The sequence below is a fragment of the Phalacrocorax aristotelis genome, chromosome 14, assembly GCF_949628215.1.
Source record: "Phalacrocorax aristotelis chromosome 14, bGulAri2.1, whole genome shotgun sequence".
In the NCBI taxonomy this organism is placed as follows: domain Eukaryota; kingdom Metazoa; phylum Chordata; class Aves; order Suliformes; family Phalacrocoracidae; genus Phalacrocorax; species Phalacrocorax aristotelis.
The window spans coordinates 1,829,821-1,849,055 of record NC_134289.1 but is presented as its reverse complement, the minus strand read 5'-3'; the positions used below and the strand labels follow the sequence as shown (position 1 = coordinate 1,849,055).

Sequence of the window (19,235 nt, the reverse complement as noted above, 5' to 3'; positions counted from 1 at the left end):
GAAGGTTGGATTACTCAGTTCACTCTTCTGGCAAGAAAAATCCTGGGATCCTACACAGTACCTAGCAGAGATTTTTGTACTTAGCACTGACTGATAGATGTTGTCAGATCTTAAGTGTAAGGGTATTTTAAGTTGTAAGCCCTTTGATGGAGGAGTAAGGAGGAAATCCTCTCCATTGAAGTCAAACAGTGTTCGGCCTGAAGCTTTACAAGAGCCTTGGAGCTCACAAAAGTTGGCCAAACTCCAGTTGCCATTTCTTTTATACATATTCGTTCCTTTCCTGCTGCAATACAGGATTTTCATGGGGAGGATTGCCAAAAGCAAGAGAATCAGAGGCAAGGCTTCCCTGTGGTAGGCACTGGGGGACCTTGGCTTAGGACCAGCTCCTCCTCTGAATCACACGTACGAATGGCAGGGACAGCCAGCCCATAGCACAAATGTGAAAGGTCTCCCCTCAGACTCCCTTCAGACACCAGGTGTGTCCCTTCCTTCAAAGAATAATAACAGCATAACATGGCCAATGGGATGAATTGATACTTTTTTAATTTTTGTTTTAAACAGACCCTTTTGTTGGCTCTGCAGAGCCCAATCACTTCCATGGGAGAAGGAGTCAGCCCATGTTCTTTCCAGTGTAGCATGCCGAAACCACGGTAAAACCAACAGTGAATTCTGTTAATTATAATCAAATATCAACTGGTTTCTTACTAAAGATAAACAAGAAGTGTGATCATAATTTCCATGGAGTCATTTCTACAGTACACCTGCAGTGTTTGTTTTGTTTGCCCCAGTTTTCCCTGGATATTTTCATAGATAATGTTACTACCGCTAAAAAGTTTTTCACTGACTTTTTAATACTATAGGTGTTGTTATTCTGGTGAAAAAGAGTTTGTTAATAACTGTCTCCATCAGTTTCTTTTCTTAGTCATATCTGATCTTATCCAGGCGTGTTTCATTCCTCTGCAAAATGTATACAGTTCCTTGGGATGTCCGGGGTCTTCATAGTTTATTGTAGCAAAAGCAGAGCTATCTGGGGAACTTTCATTGAGTCATGTCCTTCCTGCTTTGTTTCCTCTTCATGGAACATGAATATATTATTAGTCACCACTGAGACCAGTGCTTAAACAGCAGCCAAAATCAGTTCTTAAAAAGTAATACAATTCTAAGATTTGCCCGTTAATCTGTTTTTGAATATTTTATCCATTTAGTATGAAAAATGCCTGGTTTTGTAAGTCTGCAGCAGTCTGGATTCCAGAATGTGATTCAGGACTAGCTTGTACTTTGAGTGCTATGAAAGTGCAAACAGTGCCTAGTTTCAAAAGAAAAAAGGGCTTCTCTCTCATGCAAAGAGCGGATGACCTTACCTGTATCTACACCGTGTGTAGGTGAGCATCCAGCGTCACCTGCCAGGACGCTTGGTAGATGCCTTAGTGGTGACATGCACTGGTACAGCATCCTCCTGCGAGGTTTCTCACGGTTGCTAGCTCTCTTGAATGACAAATAATCCGAGACACACATTCAAGAGCACCTCTTGCTTTAAACACTCGGGTGCAGTCATGAGGAAGTGTTGAGGATTTCCTTGCCTCCCCTCCTCAGGGCTGCTTCAGGCACTGCGATGGGATCTGGTGCCAAGGGCGAAAGTCTGGTAGAGCATGGCTCTTTTTTATTGAAAAATCATGCAAATCCAAATAAGAAATTAATTTTATTTGTGGCCTGAAAAGAGCTCGAGTATAGAAGCAGTTGTTGCCTTCACACAGTAGTTACCCTCACTCCTCCACATGAACGCCCAGGAGCTTCTGCGCAGTGGGGTTTTGTAATGCATGTCATACAGACGTTTTTGATGACAAAACTCAAGTTAGTAAAGCTCGGGGAGGCAGATGGGGGAAAAAATGTGAAAGATTAAAGTAATGATGATTTACCTACTTCGAGTCACAGGAATACGCTGATAATTTCAGGCACTCACAAAAGTGCATTTCTGACCTCTGCTTTAAGGCCCATTACCAAATGGGCAGCCTGCAAAGAGGTGGGTGGAGATGGTACAACCTCATCCTTTATCACGCACCTACACCACAGCACACAATTGCCACTCTACAGGCAAAAAAAAAAAAAAGCCATTTGTAGCCCAGCGCTGTGAGAAGGACCACGGCCGGGGTGTCCTGCTGCCATGCTGACACCACACCCCAAAAACTCACTGCATGGTACGAAGCACTGCCACAATGCCGGCACTGAGCATAACGCCTTGCTAAGCACTGGACATCCAAGATCACCCTGTGCTCCATCGTTAGGACTAGTATTAGGCCTGCTGGAAGATTTTTGCCTTTTTTTTTTTTTTTTCTTTCTTTCTTCCTTAATTCTCCTTAATTCCTGTCTGCTCTCTGCATACCAGGAAAAGCCATAGCTTGACCCAAGAATGCAAACACAATATTTTCTGCTCTTTTGTGGGTATGTTTTCATTTTTTATTACTAAGCATTTTTAACAAACTGTCCCAGTTTAGGAGCACATGGATATAATCTGTTCTGGGGGGGGAAAGTATATTTAAATGTTTATCTGTCTCTGCTTGAATGCTGCATCTTTCCTTGGCCAAACGTAAAATTACTCCTTTGCACGATATGAGGTAGCAAAATCCCCTGGGCAGTTATGGGAAAGGACCTACTGAGAAGACGGGTAGCATTGGAATGAAGTTGTCATTGTACCAATGCCATTGTTGTTAGAAACTTGAAACAGAAATATATGAGAATAGAGAAATTCATTCTTGCTCCAGCTGTTAAATACACCCCCTCTGCATAACTCCACGCTGTATCCCAAAATAGAGTCTGCTGGGGTCTCATTTGTGATTCATGGTGAGTCTGGTGGGGTAAAATAGTGCAATGTGCTCCTTCTGTTTAGTTAAATGTGCTTTCCATCATCATTTTATGATGATGAAACACAAGTAACTGGAAGTGACTGTGTTCTCTCCAATGGCAATTTGCACAATAATCCCTGCAAAATCAAATCCAGGTGGGAGGATGCTTAAATGTGAGTGGAAATTTTGCATATGGTTGCTGCCAGAAAGGCCCTAAGCACATGGAGATGCCACTGTTTCTTTGCCTGAGGCTTTCCTGGGCAGATAAACAGTTATTTGAATACAATAGCCTAAAAGCAAAACCTATGTGATAAATTCTGGCTACAGTGCAAGGCAATAAAAAGTTTCAGGTCCGATAATGTCACCAGCAAGCGCTTGAGCTGAGGATGATTCACTTGGTGACCCTTGAAAAAACTTGGACAGGCTTCACTGAGCATGTAAAAACTTGGAAAGATGCTAAAGGATTGCAGGGCTGTATGACTACTGCATTTCATTTTGAAATAATGCACCTATCTGGGCACTCTTCTGGTGGTTGCGCTGATTTTAAGGATTTAAAGAGTCTTTTAATGTCTTACTGCTAAAGCTTTGCTGCACTAGCTGTGGTTAAAAGGACACTTTGTGATTAACCTCCCTTTGCAGAAAAGCAACCGTGGATGGTTTTCCAATAAAGCTGTGCAAAATGATGCTTTATTTTCAAGTGCGTCTTAGCAGCTGCACCTGAAGGGCTTCCCCAGCTTTATTAACATACAATATATAATATTATATAATACATATAGTGTAAATAATACTTGTTCTTTTGTAAATAGTTTTTCACTTAAAACTTCGTAGTTTCCCCCTATTTCACTGCCTTTGCACGTGATACAGAGAAAAGGAGTAGCTTGGATCTGAGCCTGGAGTTCAGGATTTTCAGCTGCTGGGTCCACAAGAAGAAAAGAAGCAAAAGAACAAAAACTTTGTCCTTCAGCAGGCCGGGGACATGACAAGTATAAAAAATTAAGAGAGTTGAGCCCTGGAGAGGAGCAGTAAGGCATAGACCGTATTATTTAGTGCAGTAAATGGAGAAAATCTGAATTATTTCTCTAATCTTTATGGAAATACGTATTCCACGCCTACTGATGCCAAAATAATACTGTGTGACTGATAGCGGTATATACAATAAGGACCAGATATATAACAATTGCAGTTTAAAACACGGTGCTGTGGTTTCAGAAGGAGACACATCAAAGCCAAAACGTTGCAAAATTCATAAGATTTTGCATAAGAGTGCAAAGCCAAGCAGGAGGAGGGTGACCTCCTGGCATTCCCCTCCTCGGCGCCGTGTCCTGTGCCTGTCTGCCATCCCCAGCATCCCTCTGGCTCTAACCCGGTGGTGCAAAGCACCGGGAAGGACCCACAGGGACCGTGGCTGTGCATGGGCTGGCGGTAAAATCCCATCGGGTGGTGGGAAGATCTCTGGGTTCAGCTCAACACTGGCTGCAACCTAAAACTGCTTTAGTTTTCCTCTTTTACATCACTCTGAAACTGCGCTCCCTTGAACGGGGAGGAAACACTCAGAGAGGGTCTGAGCTGTGGAGTCATTTCAGGGCAGGGATGGGGCCCCTGTGCTCGGCCCCGGGGAGGCCCCACCTCGAATGCTGGGCTCAGGTTTGGGCCCCTCGGGACAAGAAGGGCCTTGAGGGGCTGGAGCGTGTCCAGAGAAGGGCAGCGGGGCTGGGGCAGGGTCTGGAGCACAAGTGTGCTGGGGGGCGGCTGAGGGGGCTGGGGGGGTTTAGCCTGGAGAAGAGGGGGCTGAGGGGAGCCCTTCTCGCTCTCTACAACTACCTGAAAGGAGGTTAAGTGAGGCAGGGGTCGGCCTCTTCTCCCAAGTCACTAGCGATAGAATGAGAGGAAACAATAGAATGAGAGGAAATGGCCTCAAGCTGCACCAGGGGAGGTTTAGATTGGGTATTAGGAAAAATGTCTTTACTGCAAGAGTGGCCAGGCATTGGAATGGGCTGCCTGGAGAGGTGGGGGAGTCACCATTGCTGAAGGTATTTAAAAGATATGTCAACGTGGCACCTCAGGGTATGGTTTAGGAGACATGGTATTGTTGTGTTGATGGTTGGACTTGATGACCCTAGAGGTCTTTTCCAACCTTAATGATTCAATGATTCTGTGATTCTAATCCATCAGGTTTGTGCTGTGTCATTAGGGATATGCACACATGACTCTTTACAGTCAGAGAAAATACCTTTATCTTGCCTTGCTTTTATGTTCAGAGACCTCCCAGCACATGAGTGAGCCAGCAGAAGTAGCCCAAATTTTGGGTTGTGCTGGGGACTCTATATCCCTGGGGATGCATTTTCACCTGTTTAAATTGGGATATAGAGAAACGGAGGCTCAGAGGGGATCTCATCCCCATGTACCAGTACTTAAGGGGCTGCTACAAAGAAGATGGAGACTCCCTTTTTACACGGAGTCCCACGGGGAGGACAAGGGGGATGGACACAAATTGCTCTTGGGAATATTCCGATTGGACACGAGAGGGAAATTTTTCAGAGTGAGGACAGTCACCACTGGAATAATCTCCCCAGGGAAGGGGTTGACTCGGCCACGTTGGGCACCTTCAAGAGTCGCCTGGACAGGGTGCTGGGCCATCTTGTCTAGGCTGGGCTCTTCCTGGGAAGGTTGGACTAGATGATCCCTGAGATCCCTCCCAACCTGGGATTAGGTGATATTTTCATAGGCTGCCCAGGTAAATGAATAGGAATAAAACTTCTTGGAAAAGAAGTTTGAAATTGTTTATTGAATTTGTGTATTTGTTAAATCACTGATTTTGGTGTAACTTCATTCAACTTGTAATCAGAGATTACATCTTGACCACAGTGAACACTTCAAATTTAAACTTTAATGATAATATCTCCACCTCCGTCCAGTTTTGACCCATGAAATCCTGATTAATTTGCTTTGGCTTTCACTGCTCTTCCCTGTTAATCCAGGAGCATTTTGCTTTGGTTTCAGGCCTTGCACCAACTCACTTTCATCTGGAGTTTTGGATTCAGATGTATCTGTTTCTCAAAGGAGATCTTGCCTGAAAGCATAAGAAGTTGTGCCTTTGCTAGGCTTAATTTAACGACTCAGCCTTTAACAATGTTTTTCTAATTATCTAGCACCTTTGTTAGGAGCTCGCACCGAATCCTGATTTTGATGGGATTGCTTATTTCTAACACGCAATTAAAACACTCTGCAAGGACTGCAGAATGTCCAGCATCCTCTGAGACCCTCACCTGGAGAGCTATGTCATATAATCAGTCATTTAGAGGTCCCAGTCCTGGGCATCCCCATTGTTATCTGTGCTTCACAGTGAAGGAGGAGTGTATATGACAGTATGGATTTTATAATATACCTTCCTTTGTGAGCATGCGTATTGTTTCCTTATAGTGTTCCTACTACTTCTGCATGCCAGCCAAGATCTTGGCGGCTTCTAGGATGATTAGTGATTGCATTATGTGCTGTTACAAAGATGGAACGAAACCCCAGCTGTTCATTTTATTATGAAAAAGTGTAGAAGAAGCAATAAACTTTAATTGTAGTATAACTCCAGTTTAGCTGCTTTGATTGCAGTATAATATTTTATATTACTGAGTAGACTTATGAAACTCCCATTACAGATACATGTACACACATCTGTTTTCATAACGTTATTTATCATATTCCTTTATGGTTATAGTTCTTGCAGCCAGAAAATAAGATATTCTCCTGAAATCTTGCTTCACAGAGGATTTTACCTCCAGCATCTAACACACACTCTTTGCAGAGGGACAGACAAGAAAATCTCTGCTTCACCTCTGTTTGTATCTGTTATGCCTCAGTTATTCGTGGCAGAATTGATTTTGTGGTATACATCCCATATACATATTTTTCATCTTGGGGCACTCATAAATATATCTCTTTGAAGTTACTAATGTTGTCAAATCTTACAGAATTCATTCTGCTTCCTCAGTAACACCCTAACACATTTACAGAGGATTTTAAGCATAACAGGAGGTGATGCTCACACCTGATTATCAGGGTCTTACTGACATTTAAAGCTCTGCTGTGATTAGCCATTATTAAAACATCTGTTTATCATTAGGCAGGATAAATGTGACTATAAAGTATGAGTAGTGATTATAATTAGCAGTGCAGAAGTGCGTTGTCTGCACTTAACTTTTCCTGAGCTGTATGGTCCTTGTTAGTACTGTTAGCCAGTACACAGCTGTATGGCTAATTGGGGGATATATGTTTTAAAAAATACATAAAAAATGTATGATTCTATGAAATATAATTTATGACATTACAAATAATTGTGTGACATTATAAATATGTGTGTATATGTAATTTTATATTATATTCTCATATATAAATATAGATGTATGTATATATAACTTGGGTTGCTAGGGGGTACCTTCAAGGGAACGTGACTCGTTCTAGGCTCGCTGAGCAAGCCTCTCGTCCTGTGCTCCCACGAAGATTGCCAGCTGCAGAGATTTGTTTTAGCAGAACAATTTCTAGCAGCTGTAAATGGATCTTCATTCTGCTCGAGAGGTACTAAATGACATTTGCCATTTACCTAAGTGCATTAAGAGCGAGAGCTTACCTAGCACGGGCCACACAAGGATTCTTTCTTGTCTTTGGGGAATCAAATACGATGTATCATAAAGCATCTGTGGATCAGAGAAGAATGAGTGTTTGCCGCTTGCCTGGCTCCGTGGTACCCATGTGGACCTCAGAGATAGGTGGTATCTTTGCAGCTGTATCTGAACTCCTTGCAGGAAGGAAAATCCACAGAGTACCTTCATCATTCACTTCGTATGTGAAAAATGAGAGTTAGCTGATTGCATCAGTCACTGATTTAAGGCATAATAACATATAGACTATAAATGCCTCTGATGGGCCACCACTCATCTAGTGGTGTCAGCTTAACACTCATGCTTTTGCTAAGAAGACCGCACTAAACGAATACATGTGAAGACTTGAATTTTACTCTAAAAAATGACTGTACTTGGAAAAAATATTTCTGATGAACAAATAAGATGTGTTCTTGGTACATGTTCACGATAGGGCACTGGGATGCTGTTGGATATTTTAGTCGAAACAGAAAAGATGTATAAACCCTTCATTTCATTCATTATTTTCACAATCACTATATCTTTTTTTAAAAAATATTCCATTATCGGTGTTTTTGCCAGTCACGACCAAGCAAGTCACCTTTTTTGCTGTCTGTGATAATCATACACTTCTCTGAATAACATCCATCCTGGAATCACCAGGCTGGCTGAAATCCCCTACATTTTTTCATTTCTGATAGAAATCACTATTTTACAAGATTATCTTTTCCTGCACTCACTGAATTTACTGGGATTTTACTGAGCTTTTAGTGACTTTATATCAACCCTCAGCAGCAGCAGCCAGTACAGCAGGAGACCATCCTTTTCAGTGTGTCCCCACAACACCCCCTGTTGAATAATATTAATTATTTCCCCTGGGATAGAGCTCATCTAAAAATCAATTAAAGCTCCTATTTTGCAGAAGACAGTAAAAAAACAGAAAAATAGAGATCCCATTCATATTAGTTGTCTCTTCCGCTCTGAAGAAAGTGAAAGACTAATTTTTTTACAGAAGTCTCTCATACTAAAGTTATAGGTCATTCTTTCCCATCAGTTTGATTATAAAACTAAAAATCCTTCTCAAAAAGGAGTTTATGTCCTGAAAATGAGAAGAGGCTTTAAACGATGTGATGCAATCACTTAGTTCTGCAATGCAGTTTGAGAAGAAAAATTGGAATTTGCATGTTGAAAGTTTTACATCCTGCAAATGCAATTAAGGACAAAAACACATTAACCAGGGTGTTTGTGAACTAAAGGACCAGCAAATAAAAGCAAAGTAATTTCTCGGATTTTCATTCGTGAGAGTATTTGTAAATATTTTGTTGAAAGTCATTTTGCTCATTTCTGCTTCCTGCAGTGAAATGGGATATGGGGATGAAATTTGTTGCAATTCCTCTCTGAAAAAAGATTAATACAAGTGCAGAGTAGTGTTCTTTAATTGAACTGTTGCTCAAGGAGAAACTCTATTACAAACAGAATGTATGTAAGCAGTGCAAATATCTAACCACATCTGAGGTGAAAATCTGGACCATTTGGGGTTCTGTGCATCCAATCCACATGATCCTGTTTTCTTTGAGCATCTGTACTTTATGCAATGGTAATCTGTTATGCTTGTTTTACAACAGGACTTTGCTTCATGAAGTATGCGATGTAGCATATCATATGTAACATTGAAGTCTTGGAATTTATCAGAGACCTGAAAACTAAAGTCAGAAAAAAATGGCTCAAAACCTCCAGAATCAGGAGGTGCTCAATTATTAGGATATGACAGGACTTGGTTCTGGAAAATCTCTCAAGGTCAATGAGAAATTTGTCATCTGCTTTGGGAGTAGGATGAAACCTCAGTGAATTTTGCTGTCTCAGAGACAGGATAATGCGCTAAAAATTTCCCCAAATCACTCGCTGTCATAGGCAATGATATGTCTCGTGTTACGATGAACTGACCCCCTATTTCTTGCTTGCTTTCAGCCTGCATTGATTTCTTCTCATGTCACAGTTCCTTTCAGGAGATCTTTCCAAAAGCCCATGCACTACAGCTAAAATTTCAGACATTTGGGACCATTTCAGTGCATGCATAGCCCATTGTCCAGTGGATGCGTTTTATGTTATTGTTTTGAAGTATGTACCCATTTCCATGCTTTCTCATGAATGAATTTGTTTTCCCGTGCAGTTCAGAACAGGTTTTGCAAATTCTGACATTTTGCTAATTACATTTTCCCCTTGTCTTGTTTTTTCCAGCTCTCGTAAATGTGAAACTTTGGGCTATTGATCGGCAATGTTTTCAAACAATAATGATGAGGACAGGCCTCATCAAGCATACTGAGTATATGGAATTTTTAAAAAGGTATGACACTTGTTTACTTTATCAAAAAATACAGTGAATCTGCCGTCCTCATCTTTTGATTTTTTTTTTTGTGAGTCCAGTATTTGATCTGTTTCCTTCTCATCTCTTTTTTTTTTTTTCCCGATTTGCTGTTTAACCATCTGTAAGCCATATCCTCCAGCCCCAGGAGGAGTCTTGCCACGGTTTAGTTTCATTCCTGTTGGGAGTTATTCACTGGCAAAGAGTCATGCAGCCAAGGTGCTTCATGAGATCTTGCTATGCAAGAGAAAAAGCTTTAATATGAGTCATTTGAAGCGTACCTTATTAAAGAAAATATCCATCAGAAAGAAAAACACCCTCGCTAGGGAAAAATGTGTTTCATAAACTATTGTAGAAGCAAATCCATTCAAAGTGTGTTCTTGTGCTTCTAGAGGTAAATTGCAACTTTATAGAAAAGGAAAAGATGTAGGTTGCAGTAAAATATGGGTTAAAGAAGTAACGATAAAGACCTAAAGCCAAGTCTTTCACTCCTTAAATTTGACTCTCTCAAACTTTTCTTTGGTTCATGCTGCCATCTCAAACTAGAACCAATCCTTGCCGAAGCAAAGCCTACTATCCCAGTAATTCAGCTGTGCCACAGCAGTGAAAATGGGCTATGTTTCATGTCAGCAAAATAATCCCAAATAGAAGCATAATGTCACCGAATCCTAGAGAAAAAAAATCCCCCAAGTCAATGTGACGCTGTAAGTAATCCCATCATTACAAAGGCTTTGCTATACCAGGCTTGTCCCAGATCAAAAAATTCCCTGCTGCATCATTTCCCCCTGAACCGACAACCCCTCGCTGTGCAGAAGCGCTGCGAGGGGTAAAGTTATGCCCGAGAAATGATTTCTTTTCATGGTGGGTGGGGGTGTGCACAAAATCCCTCCGATTTGGGCACCTTTTCCCCACCTCTCTCCAGGGGGAAGCTGTGCTTGATTTCTTTCTTTTTTATTTTGGATTCAGCTAGTTTTTAATATAGGAAAATGTTTGAGAAATGATTGCTGCATTTGCAGAAGCTGCTTCTTTTTGTCAAGAAGAGGTTTTCAGGAAAATGCATTGTTGTAGGATCTAGATCTTAGAGTTTGCAAACTAGTGACCTGAGTAATTATACACCCCCTTAAAAAGGATGTTTTGGATGAGAAATTAATCTCATGCAGCCATATCAGATGACAGGTAACAGGTCTGCCTAATGTGGACCTGCTAAATATTACCATGCTGTGTCACATACTTGATTTAGTTCTGTTTCTGATAAGCTTTTTTATGTGATTTCAAACTTAAGGTTGTTAAAATTTAAAAAAAAAAAACAAACAGGCACAGTGCATTCACTTGGGTGTCCAGGAGTGTAAACTTGAGGGGTGGCCTGTGTTCACTGAACTTTAACTTAGTTTTTCTCCAATTAGGAAAAAGGAACTTCAATACTACTACTACTACTACTACTACTACTACTACTACTACTACTACTACTACTACTACTACTAATAATAATAATGACAATAACAGTAATAACAATAATAATAATAATTCTTAATAGTTTATAGGTACTGTATATAATAATATGACATATATGTACCGTAATATATAAATATATATAGTAATATATAAATAAACTAACTACATCTCTGGGAGGATATTGTCGGGGAGTCACAAAATCGGGCTGTCCCACAGGGTGACCACAGTCCGGTCGTCTGCAGGCAAGGCTTTAGTGATGAGGCAGGGCAAGTAGGGCCAGGAAGGTTGTCCCGTGGGACCGACACCCTGCGCACGAGTGTGGCCCTACCGCCGCTCAGCCAGGACCATGGGTGAGGACTAACTCGAAGTTCAGGCACCATTAGCTGCTTAGATATGGCAGCAAAGAACTGCCCAACCCACTGCGCTGGCTCTTGGCTGGGCTGACATCCTGCCTCCTGGCCTCTCCTTGTGGCCAGGAGTTTCACCTGTGGTTATTTTCAGTCATGAGTAGAAATAATAATCAAATACAGAAACGCAAATAATTGGCCGGTCAGCGTGGCCTGTCACAAGGACAAGATGTTTCCCTAGAAAGGACCAGGAGTTCCATGGAGACATTCTGCGGCTCAGACATGGCACGAAACTGTAGTCATCAAAGTCTAGCTTTTTTCCAGGTGACTCAGTTTATGGTTATTAGCAGACAACCTTGGGAGAGTCAACAAAACCTGTTGCCATACTGAAAGTGTTTAAAAAATCATAAATTCCAGTGCTAACAAGTGTTGGCCTTCCTGTGTGCTGGTGAATAAAACCAAAAAATGAATATAAGATCAGTTCTGGGGTTAGAGCCTCTGGCTCTCTTTCAAAGCAGAAACTATGCACACGTTAAGCTCTTAAGCTTTATGCTTTAATAGAGATTTTCTAGAAGGCTGTCAAGATTAATTTGGATGCAGGTTCCACAGAGCCTGCCCAGCTTTCATTTTAAAGCAGAAGAAACTGAGAAGCGTTTTCCCACACTGCGTCTGAACTTCTTGGACACAGCCTGTTACAGTGTGTCAAGCCACCTATTCATCCTCGTTAGAAAGGCCTAAAATAAAATATTGTTTTCTTTAAATCTTACAGTTTGATGTTAGGGGAAGATTTCTTTCTAAGCGACAACTGTAGCGTGGGGCACGTAGCTGTAGGAAGGTCATTACAAAAAGGTATCTACCCATCATATCTTCCATTTGGGTTCTCTGCATTAATTTCAAGCTCAACTTAAAGTCCACTTATTACATTAAATGCTCATTTTTTAAAGATGCTTTCCTTCTAAAGCAGTGTCAATTGACCTTATTCTTTGTTCTTTTTTATCTTTCCTATATTAATAAGTGAATTAAAATGCTCCTTTTAAGAAATCTAATGGAATAGAAACAAAGGTTTAAGTGGTACCTGTTCACAGAGAAGCCAGTGGGGTTGGGCAGCATTATTTTCTGCTGACCTTGGTCTAAAAAAGTTGCCTTTCTCTCCTTGTCATTAGTCACAATGGTCATTGTTGTCAATAACGTATTGTCACCTATGAACAAAATACAATAGAAATTAAGCTTTTGGGGGTGAAATAAGGCTATTCATGTATTGTCATTTATCTTGCTGAAAATAAGTGCAGCCTGAGCACTGGTATTGCTGGGGCTCCTTGTAGTCATTGTACGAAATATTACCCCACAACCAGCATTGTGGTTTTGCTGTGTTTTTCTACAGAAGGAACATATTGATGACACGGGTCAGCTACTGTTTTCTGAGTTTCGCCCTTTTGTGTCCTGCGTATGTATAGTCCAGTCCTTTCTTCTGAATGCCCTAAGAAAATCATAAAAAGTACGTTTCCTCATTAAGAAATCCAGGTCTACCTTCCTGATGGGTCCTGGGCCAGAAGGCTGGCTCCTGGTTTGCTCCAAGGAGTAGCAGTAGATAGTTTTCACGAGCTTATAAGATTTGAGGTAACTTTTCTGACTTATATAAATCAACTGCAATATACTGCAGTAAGGAGCAAGTGAACATCCTCTTTTTCATAGCAGTTATGAGAACCGGTCTGTTTATCTCTTTCTCTGCTTGTAAAGTCAACAGATGATCCTTGAAGTGATCAAAACATGGCCTAACTCCCTAGCAGCACCTGCCTCAAGTAAGGGATGGAAAATTCAGACTATTTTTTGATCACTGTGTATATGCTAAATGACAAATCATAGCAATGATTCCCTTTGAAACACAAATTTTTGGTGGCTCATTATGGGGCTACATCAGTGCTAGATCAAGCTAGTTCGTAGAGCAGCTAACAGCAAAAAGTTAAAATGGAATATTGTGCCGTAGACTTAGTTACACCTTATGGTATAGAGTTTTCTGCTGAACTTTTCTTTACTTTTTACCCAACTTAATGCTTTCTGTACAGGATTGAGCAAGCATCTTATACAACAAGCAAGAGCAAGCATCATTCGGCAGTGGAGGTTACAGCTATGCTAAAATCAACTGTACGTCTCACTGCAGTGATGTTCATTGTTATAATTTCCTTCTGAAGCCTGTACTAAAAATAATTCAATTTAAGCAAGATCAGGGTATTTCAGAGTAAGGAAACAGCTATTTATAAAACAAATGTGTCCAGGAAATAAAAGGTGGGAAAAGGCTTATGCTGTGGCAAGTGTATTAATTTCCTGCTAAATCATAAAAATTTTAAGGAGGGTTACAAATATCCGCTCTTCAAAAAGACCAAAATGCTTGGAAGAGTAAATATTGTATTTTTTTACAAAAAAAAACTTCCTAAATGTTCCACAGAAAGAGGCCTCATGTTCTGTTCTGCTGTGTAAACTCTGATTCATCTAAGACCCTGGAACAGATCAGAACAACTGATGAATACTCTGTGTTGCCTCAAGGCAGGATCTAGCTTTAGAAGTGAACATTAAAGGAAGTTCACACATACATACACAGTCTTGAAACTTATAAATAAAAAATTCAGTAGTGCTAATAGAAAGAAAATTAAAGTATCTTGTTAGCCCAAACTTTAAAAGTAATGTCAAAAAAATTCATCTGGCTGAACTAAAATGCCCACTCTTCAGCCTCTACCATTTTGTCATAGTGCTCTGGCTTGATCTTGAGTCTTGGTGACAGTTTTATCCAACTCCAAATTGGCTGAAGTGGGAAGTTGTGATCTGGGGAGGCATGGCAGAACTGAGCTGGTTGCGTCTAAGAAATGGGAGTTTACGCGCCCATGGCTTATCTGCAGGAGGCATTAGGCTGGTAAGGTTTTTTGTGTGTAGCCATGTATTTAATTGAGGCAACATGTACTGAAATTGGCCAATGTGAGTAGCATGATGATTTCAGAGTGAAGGTTTTGCATTTCATGCGGGTTGTTTGTCAGTGAGAGGAAAGCAAGTACAAAAATGTGTGAAGCTTTATTAAATGACTGTGTCTTTGAAAGATTGCCTGTGGTTTTGCATGAAATGTTTCCTGAAGTGCATCTTAGGGTGAAATTATACTGGATAGAAGTGGGAGAGAAATTAATACAGTGAGGCAAAGGGAAGAGAGACTTCGGAAAAAGAGAGTTGGAGATCGATGGTGAGTTGGTGAAGTATGTATTTTATGATTGTTTCAGCTGACTAAATGTGCAAAACAGGTTTTGGCTTAAAGAATACAGCTTTTGTGGAGCACTGGAGCATAGACAAAGTGAACAGAGGGGATAGCAGAGAAAGAGGAAAAGGCAAAATATTTCTGTAAGGCAAATAAGTGCATCTATTCTTAAAGCAAAGCTAAATATAAGAACAGATGTATTGGTTCAGACCAGGAGCCCACCTAGAGCTGTGTCCTGTTCAACTCAAGATGTTGCTCAAGGCCAGAATGGAGAGGACCATCTGCAGTCCAAGACTTTGAAGGCCAAAAGCATTGTCTTCAAGGGTTTTCACAACCACAAGATCTGGCCATCACCCACCTTCAGGATGTCCAAATTTTCAAAGACAGTCCAAGGGGGAACAAGCTGGACTGTTAACGTCATCACCAGGTTCTGTCTGACCTCAGGTGCAACCAAGCATTCTGTCAAGACACCCTGCTTTTACTTTCACTGTTGCTGTCCAGGCTGACAAACACGAAATCAAGCATGTGATCCATGAACTGTGCTGTTGATACGGTGACAAGAAAGCTTATGTCCAGATTATGATCTGCTGGATGGAGCCAGGAAGGCTGGAAGCATCTAAATAGCATCTCCTAAGAGCTGAAGATGGGATGACAAAACTTGAGAATCATGTCACCTTCCTCTACCATGCCCCATAATAAGAAGCGCAGGAAAGAGTAAAGCCAGGGAGAGGCAATATGTACATAATTTGACTGCTGTGCAGCTGAGCTGGATGTCTGACTCCTGTCTGTGGAAAGCTCTGAATTGTTTCTTTCTTCTGAAGCTTTCACACATGATATTTTTCAGCCCTCTCTTTCTGGTTAGCATAGCTCAAGAGAGGCAGATCGTATGCCACCCACAGTTTTACTCCAGTCTGCAGAACTGTCCTTTGTCTCTGAAGGAGCACTGTTCCTTCTCTCGCCTCACACCGCATGAACCCCCTGGGTCTGCTAAGAGAGGGATATCTGAATGACTGATCTGCATTAGAGCACGTCTATTACATGGCAATTTTAGCTGGAAAGTATAAGTGGACAAAGTCTTTCCACATCACAAGAAGGGCCATCTTTGAAGCGGGTACCTGGAAACAATGGGGACTTTTTCAGAGCAGACGTCCACCTAATTCATTTGTGGCTGAGGTCTACAGCCACCTTGATCCACAGTGAGGGTTAAAATGATCATTTTTTCATAACTGTGAGCAAAAGGATAGGCAAGACAGACTATTAAGCAGGCAGAAAATCAACTCAACTTTTAGCACAATTAGTGAAGGAAGGTTTAATGGTGTTATAGGAGTCCTCACTGATCCTCAAAATGAACATCGAATTCGTACTTGTATGAAACAAATAATAAAAAAAAATTCTTTATACTGTCCCTTTCAAGTTTTTTGGTGGTTTTGGTTCTTTGTTTGTTTTTGTTTGTTTGTTTGTTTGTTTGGGTAAGATGAGATGGAAGTACAGCTCAGCCCTTGACTCTCTGAAGGTCGTGTTAAATTCACCATGACGGCCATGAGGACCTACACTGGATATACCTGGAGCTTTAGTGGGGAAGGCTAAGATGGCTTGAGAGAGTTTGCAAGACCGAAACTTCAGTTTTTTTGCATGTTAGTTAGATAAATCATGTGTTATAGCCAGCACTGAGGAGAACCAACACTTTAGAAAGCCATGCATACCACTACTAGTTTTGTGTTTCTCGGCTTGGATTTCTCATTGCTAACAACAAATTGGAGTGCACAGAGTGCCACATCGCAGGCTGTAATTCATGCAAACTGCCACAAATCTGTGCATGTGTTAACAGGGTGGACCTAATGGGCTGCCAAGGATCGCCGAGCCCCCCTGGGTAAGAGCAAGAGGGAGCAACCGTGGGTTGGAGCTGGGCAGTCGGCTGACACGGACACCACAGGGAAGAGCATGAATGAGTTACTGCAATGGAAGAGGATGGCAGCAGCCTCGGGGGTGCAAACCGGAGAGTAAATAAGATGTCAGGAAGCAAGCTAGGGGTGGCCTGAAGGTAGAAAGAAGGAAAGGGCTGTTGTATTTCCTTGGGCAGGCATGGGAAGGATTCAGGGATGGTTTTATGTGAGAAGCTGTGTGTAAAGCTGCAGATAGTGAAGATACGCAGTGTGCCCCCAGGAGCTCTCAGGAGGTCCTTGCGCCTGCCAGGTTTATGCATAAAGTACAAAGATAGCCTGCAATACAGGTTTGTGGTTTCTCAGGAGCCTTGTGTGGAAAAAAAGCGGCATGTTTCAGCTTGGAAATTACACCAAATCTTGCCTGTCTGGACAGTTCGGTTTTTTACTGAATTTCTTTAAATTCAACTTGTGCTGGGGACACTTGAGGATATTTCAAAGGAAGTTTGTGTTTGCAGGCAGCTGAGCGTGAGGAGGTGGTTTCACTGTGCCACAGTGCACAGACAGGCACTGAAGCAGAACTGAAATGATGTGCCATGGCATCAAACTGTCAATTTGCTTTTGCCCTTTAACAAGAAAAATAGTTTTTCTCATCTTTCTGTGGAGAAAAGGCCAGATTAAGATTTTTTAGAATAGTTTTTGTAATTAATTATTTTAGTAGACACAATCTAGCCTCCATAATGCCTTGTGAATGCTATTAATGCATATGAAGGGACTGGGGCAGATAGTTTTTATGTAATAGAAGTTTAATATCGACTAAGTATGTTTTAATCTAAAGAAAATATTTATTGGAGGCAATGCACTACAAGGAAAATGGAGGAGAAGTGAAGAGAAGGTGCAAATCTCATGTTCCTGTTGATTCAGAGCACGAAGAAGGGGGAGGAATAATTCCTTTTGGTTTTTTTTATGTGGGAGCATTTCAATCAAGGCAGCTGCAATAATGCAATTAAGCGCATTAAGGGGACTGAAGAGAGCAGTCCCCGGACTGCTCTGAAGATAGTATTGGTCTTGGTGTCTGGTGTATTTGAAATGTGGATTAATACAAATGGGAATAAGTCTGTATCTCATTTTAATGTCATTGAATCTTAGACTCATAGATTGGTTTGGGTTGGAAGGGACCTTTAGAGCCCATCTAGCCCAACACCCCTAAGCGAGCAGGGACATCTTCAGCTAGATCAGGTTGCTCATTGCCCTGTCCAACCAGGCCTTGAATGTTTGCAGGAATGGAACATCGACTGCCTCTCTGGGCAACCTGGGCCAGTGGTTCTCCACCCTCATCATACAACATTTTTTCCTTATATCCAGTGTAAAGCTACCCTCTTTGCACAGACTATTCCTTTGCACCACAGTGAGTGTCCATGGGGCGTGCTGTGATTTCCATTTTGCTGCTTACTGCTGCTGATCTGCAATTTGGCAGTAAATAATTTACCCAAGACAGGTGACAGACAGTGACGTTTCTCCCAACACCCATCCATGGGGCAATTTAGGGCTTTGCAGAAATCATGAATTGATACATCTAGCGGGAAACAGCCAGTTGCAGGGGCCAGGGGGTGCAGAAATGGAAACAATGGGCTGTGTGATAGGCCACAGGTGCTAGCGGCAATAAGACATCTGTGGGCAGTGAGGATTTTGAAGCATTTGTCTTTGCCCATTTTTTTTCAACCATCTCGGAGTTTTCTCAGTGAGGTAAAATTTAATTTGCTAGTAGGGTTGCTGTGCTACGTGACACGACGTCTTTACATTCTAGAGAAAACAGCCATGTCCTTTTTACCCCCATAGTGACTCAATCACTAAGGAAAAACACTTTCAAAGATGCACTCATGATCTCAATAGACACAAGATCTTACTTTGGTTTAAATCTCTGCTACCTTCTTTTAGACTCTTCTAATGTAGTGGTTGCAAGTTGACGTCATCCAGGTAAAATCTCTTCTGCAGGCCCATGCCTTTTGGGCTCTTCAAGCTTATTTGCATAGAAAGAAAAGGGAAAGACAATTCCTTCATCACTAAATGTTAAAAGGTAATAGTGATGAAGCTTTGTAACCTTCCATAGAAAGAAGGAAGGAAAGATCAGGGATAAAGATTCACTCTTGCAGGTGTAAAAAGCAACACAAAAAACCCGAGTTCAGCTGAGTCCATCAAACCTGCCATCGAAGTTGGAAGAGGGAATTTTTTTTTTAAATGAGCAGAAAAAAACATGAAGCAGTAGAAAACTAAACAGATTCCATTTTTCAGATCAGTCAGAATACCTGTATTTGTTATATGGCAAGCCTCACAAAGGAAGACCAATGGAGTGTCTCATTCGTTAGTTGGAGAAAAAAATATCATTCAAAACACTATCCAACAGCAGCTCCAAATGGTTTTATTGGAGTATTCCCAGACATAAATGCAAGGATTGGGCTGCGCTTCTCTTTTGTAAAGCTTGCTGAAGATA

The 19,235-nt window shown here is 41.3% G+C and overlaps 1 protein-coding gene across 2 annotated transcripts in view; it reads left to right on the top strand.

Moving 5' to 3' along the window:
- PRKG1 (protein kinase cGMP-dependent 1) overlaps window positions 1–19,235 on the top strand; it is a 531,163-nt gene that overhangs the window by 316,108 nt on the left and 195,820 nt on the right. For both annotated transcript variants that reach the window (XM_075109355.1, XM_075109356.1), the window contains exon 4: window positions 9,707–9,812. In XM_075109355.1, the coding sequence (XP_074965456.1) occupies window positions 9,707–9,812 (106 nt within the window). The remainder of the gene's footprint in view (window positions 1–9,706; window positions 9,813–19,235) is intronic.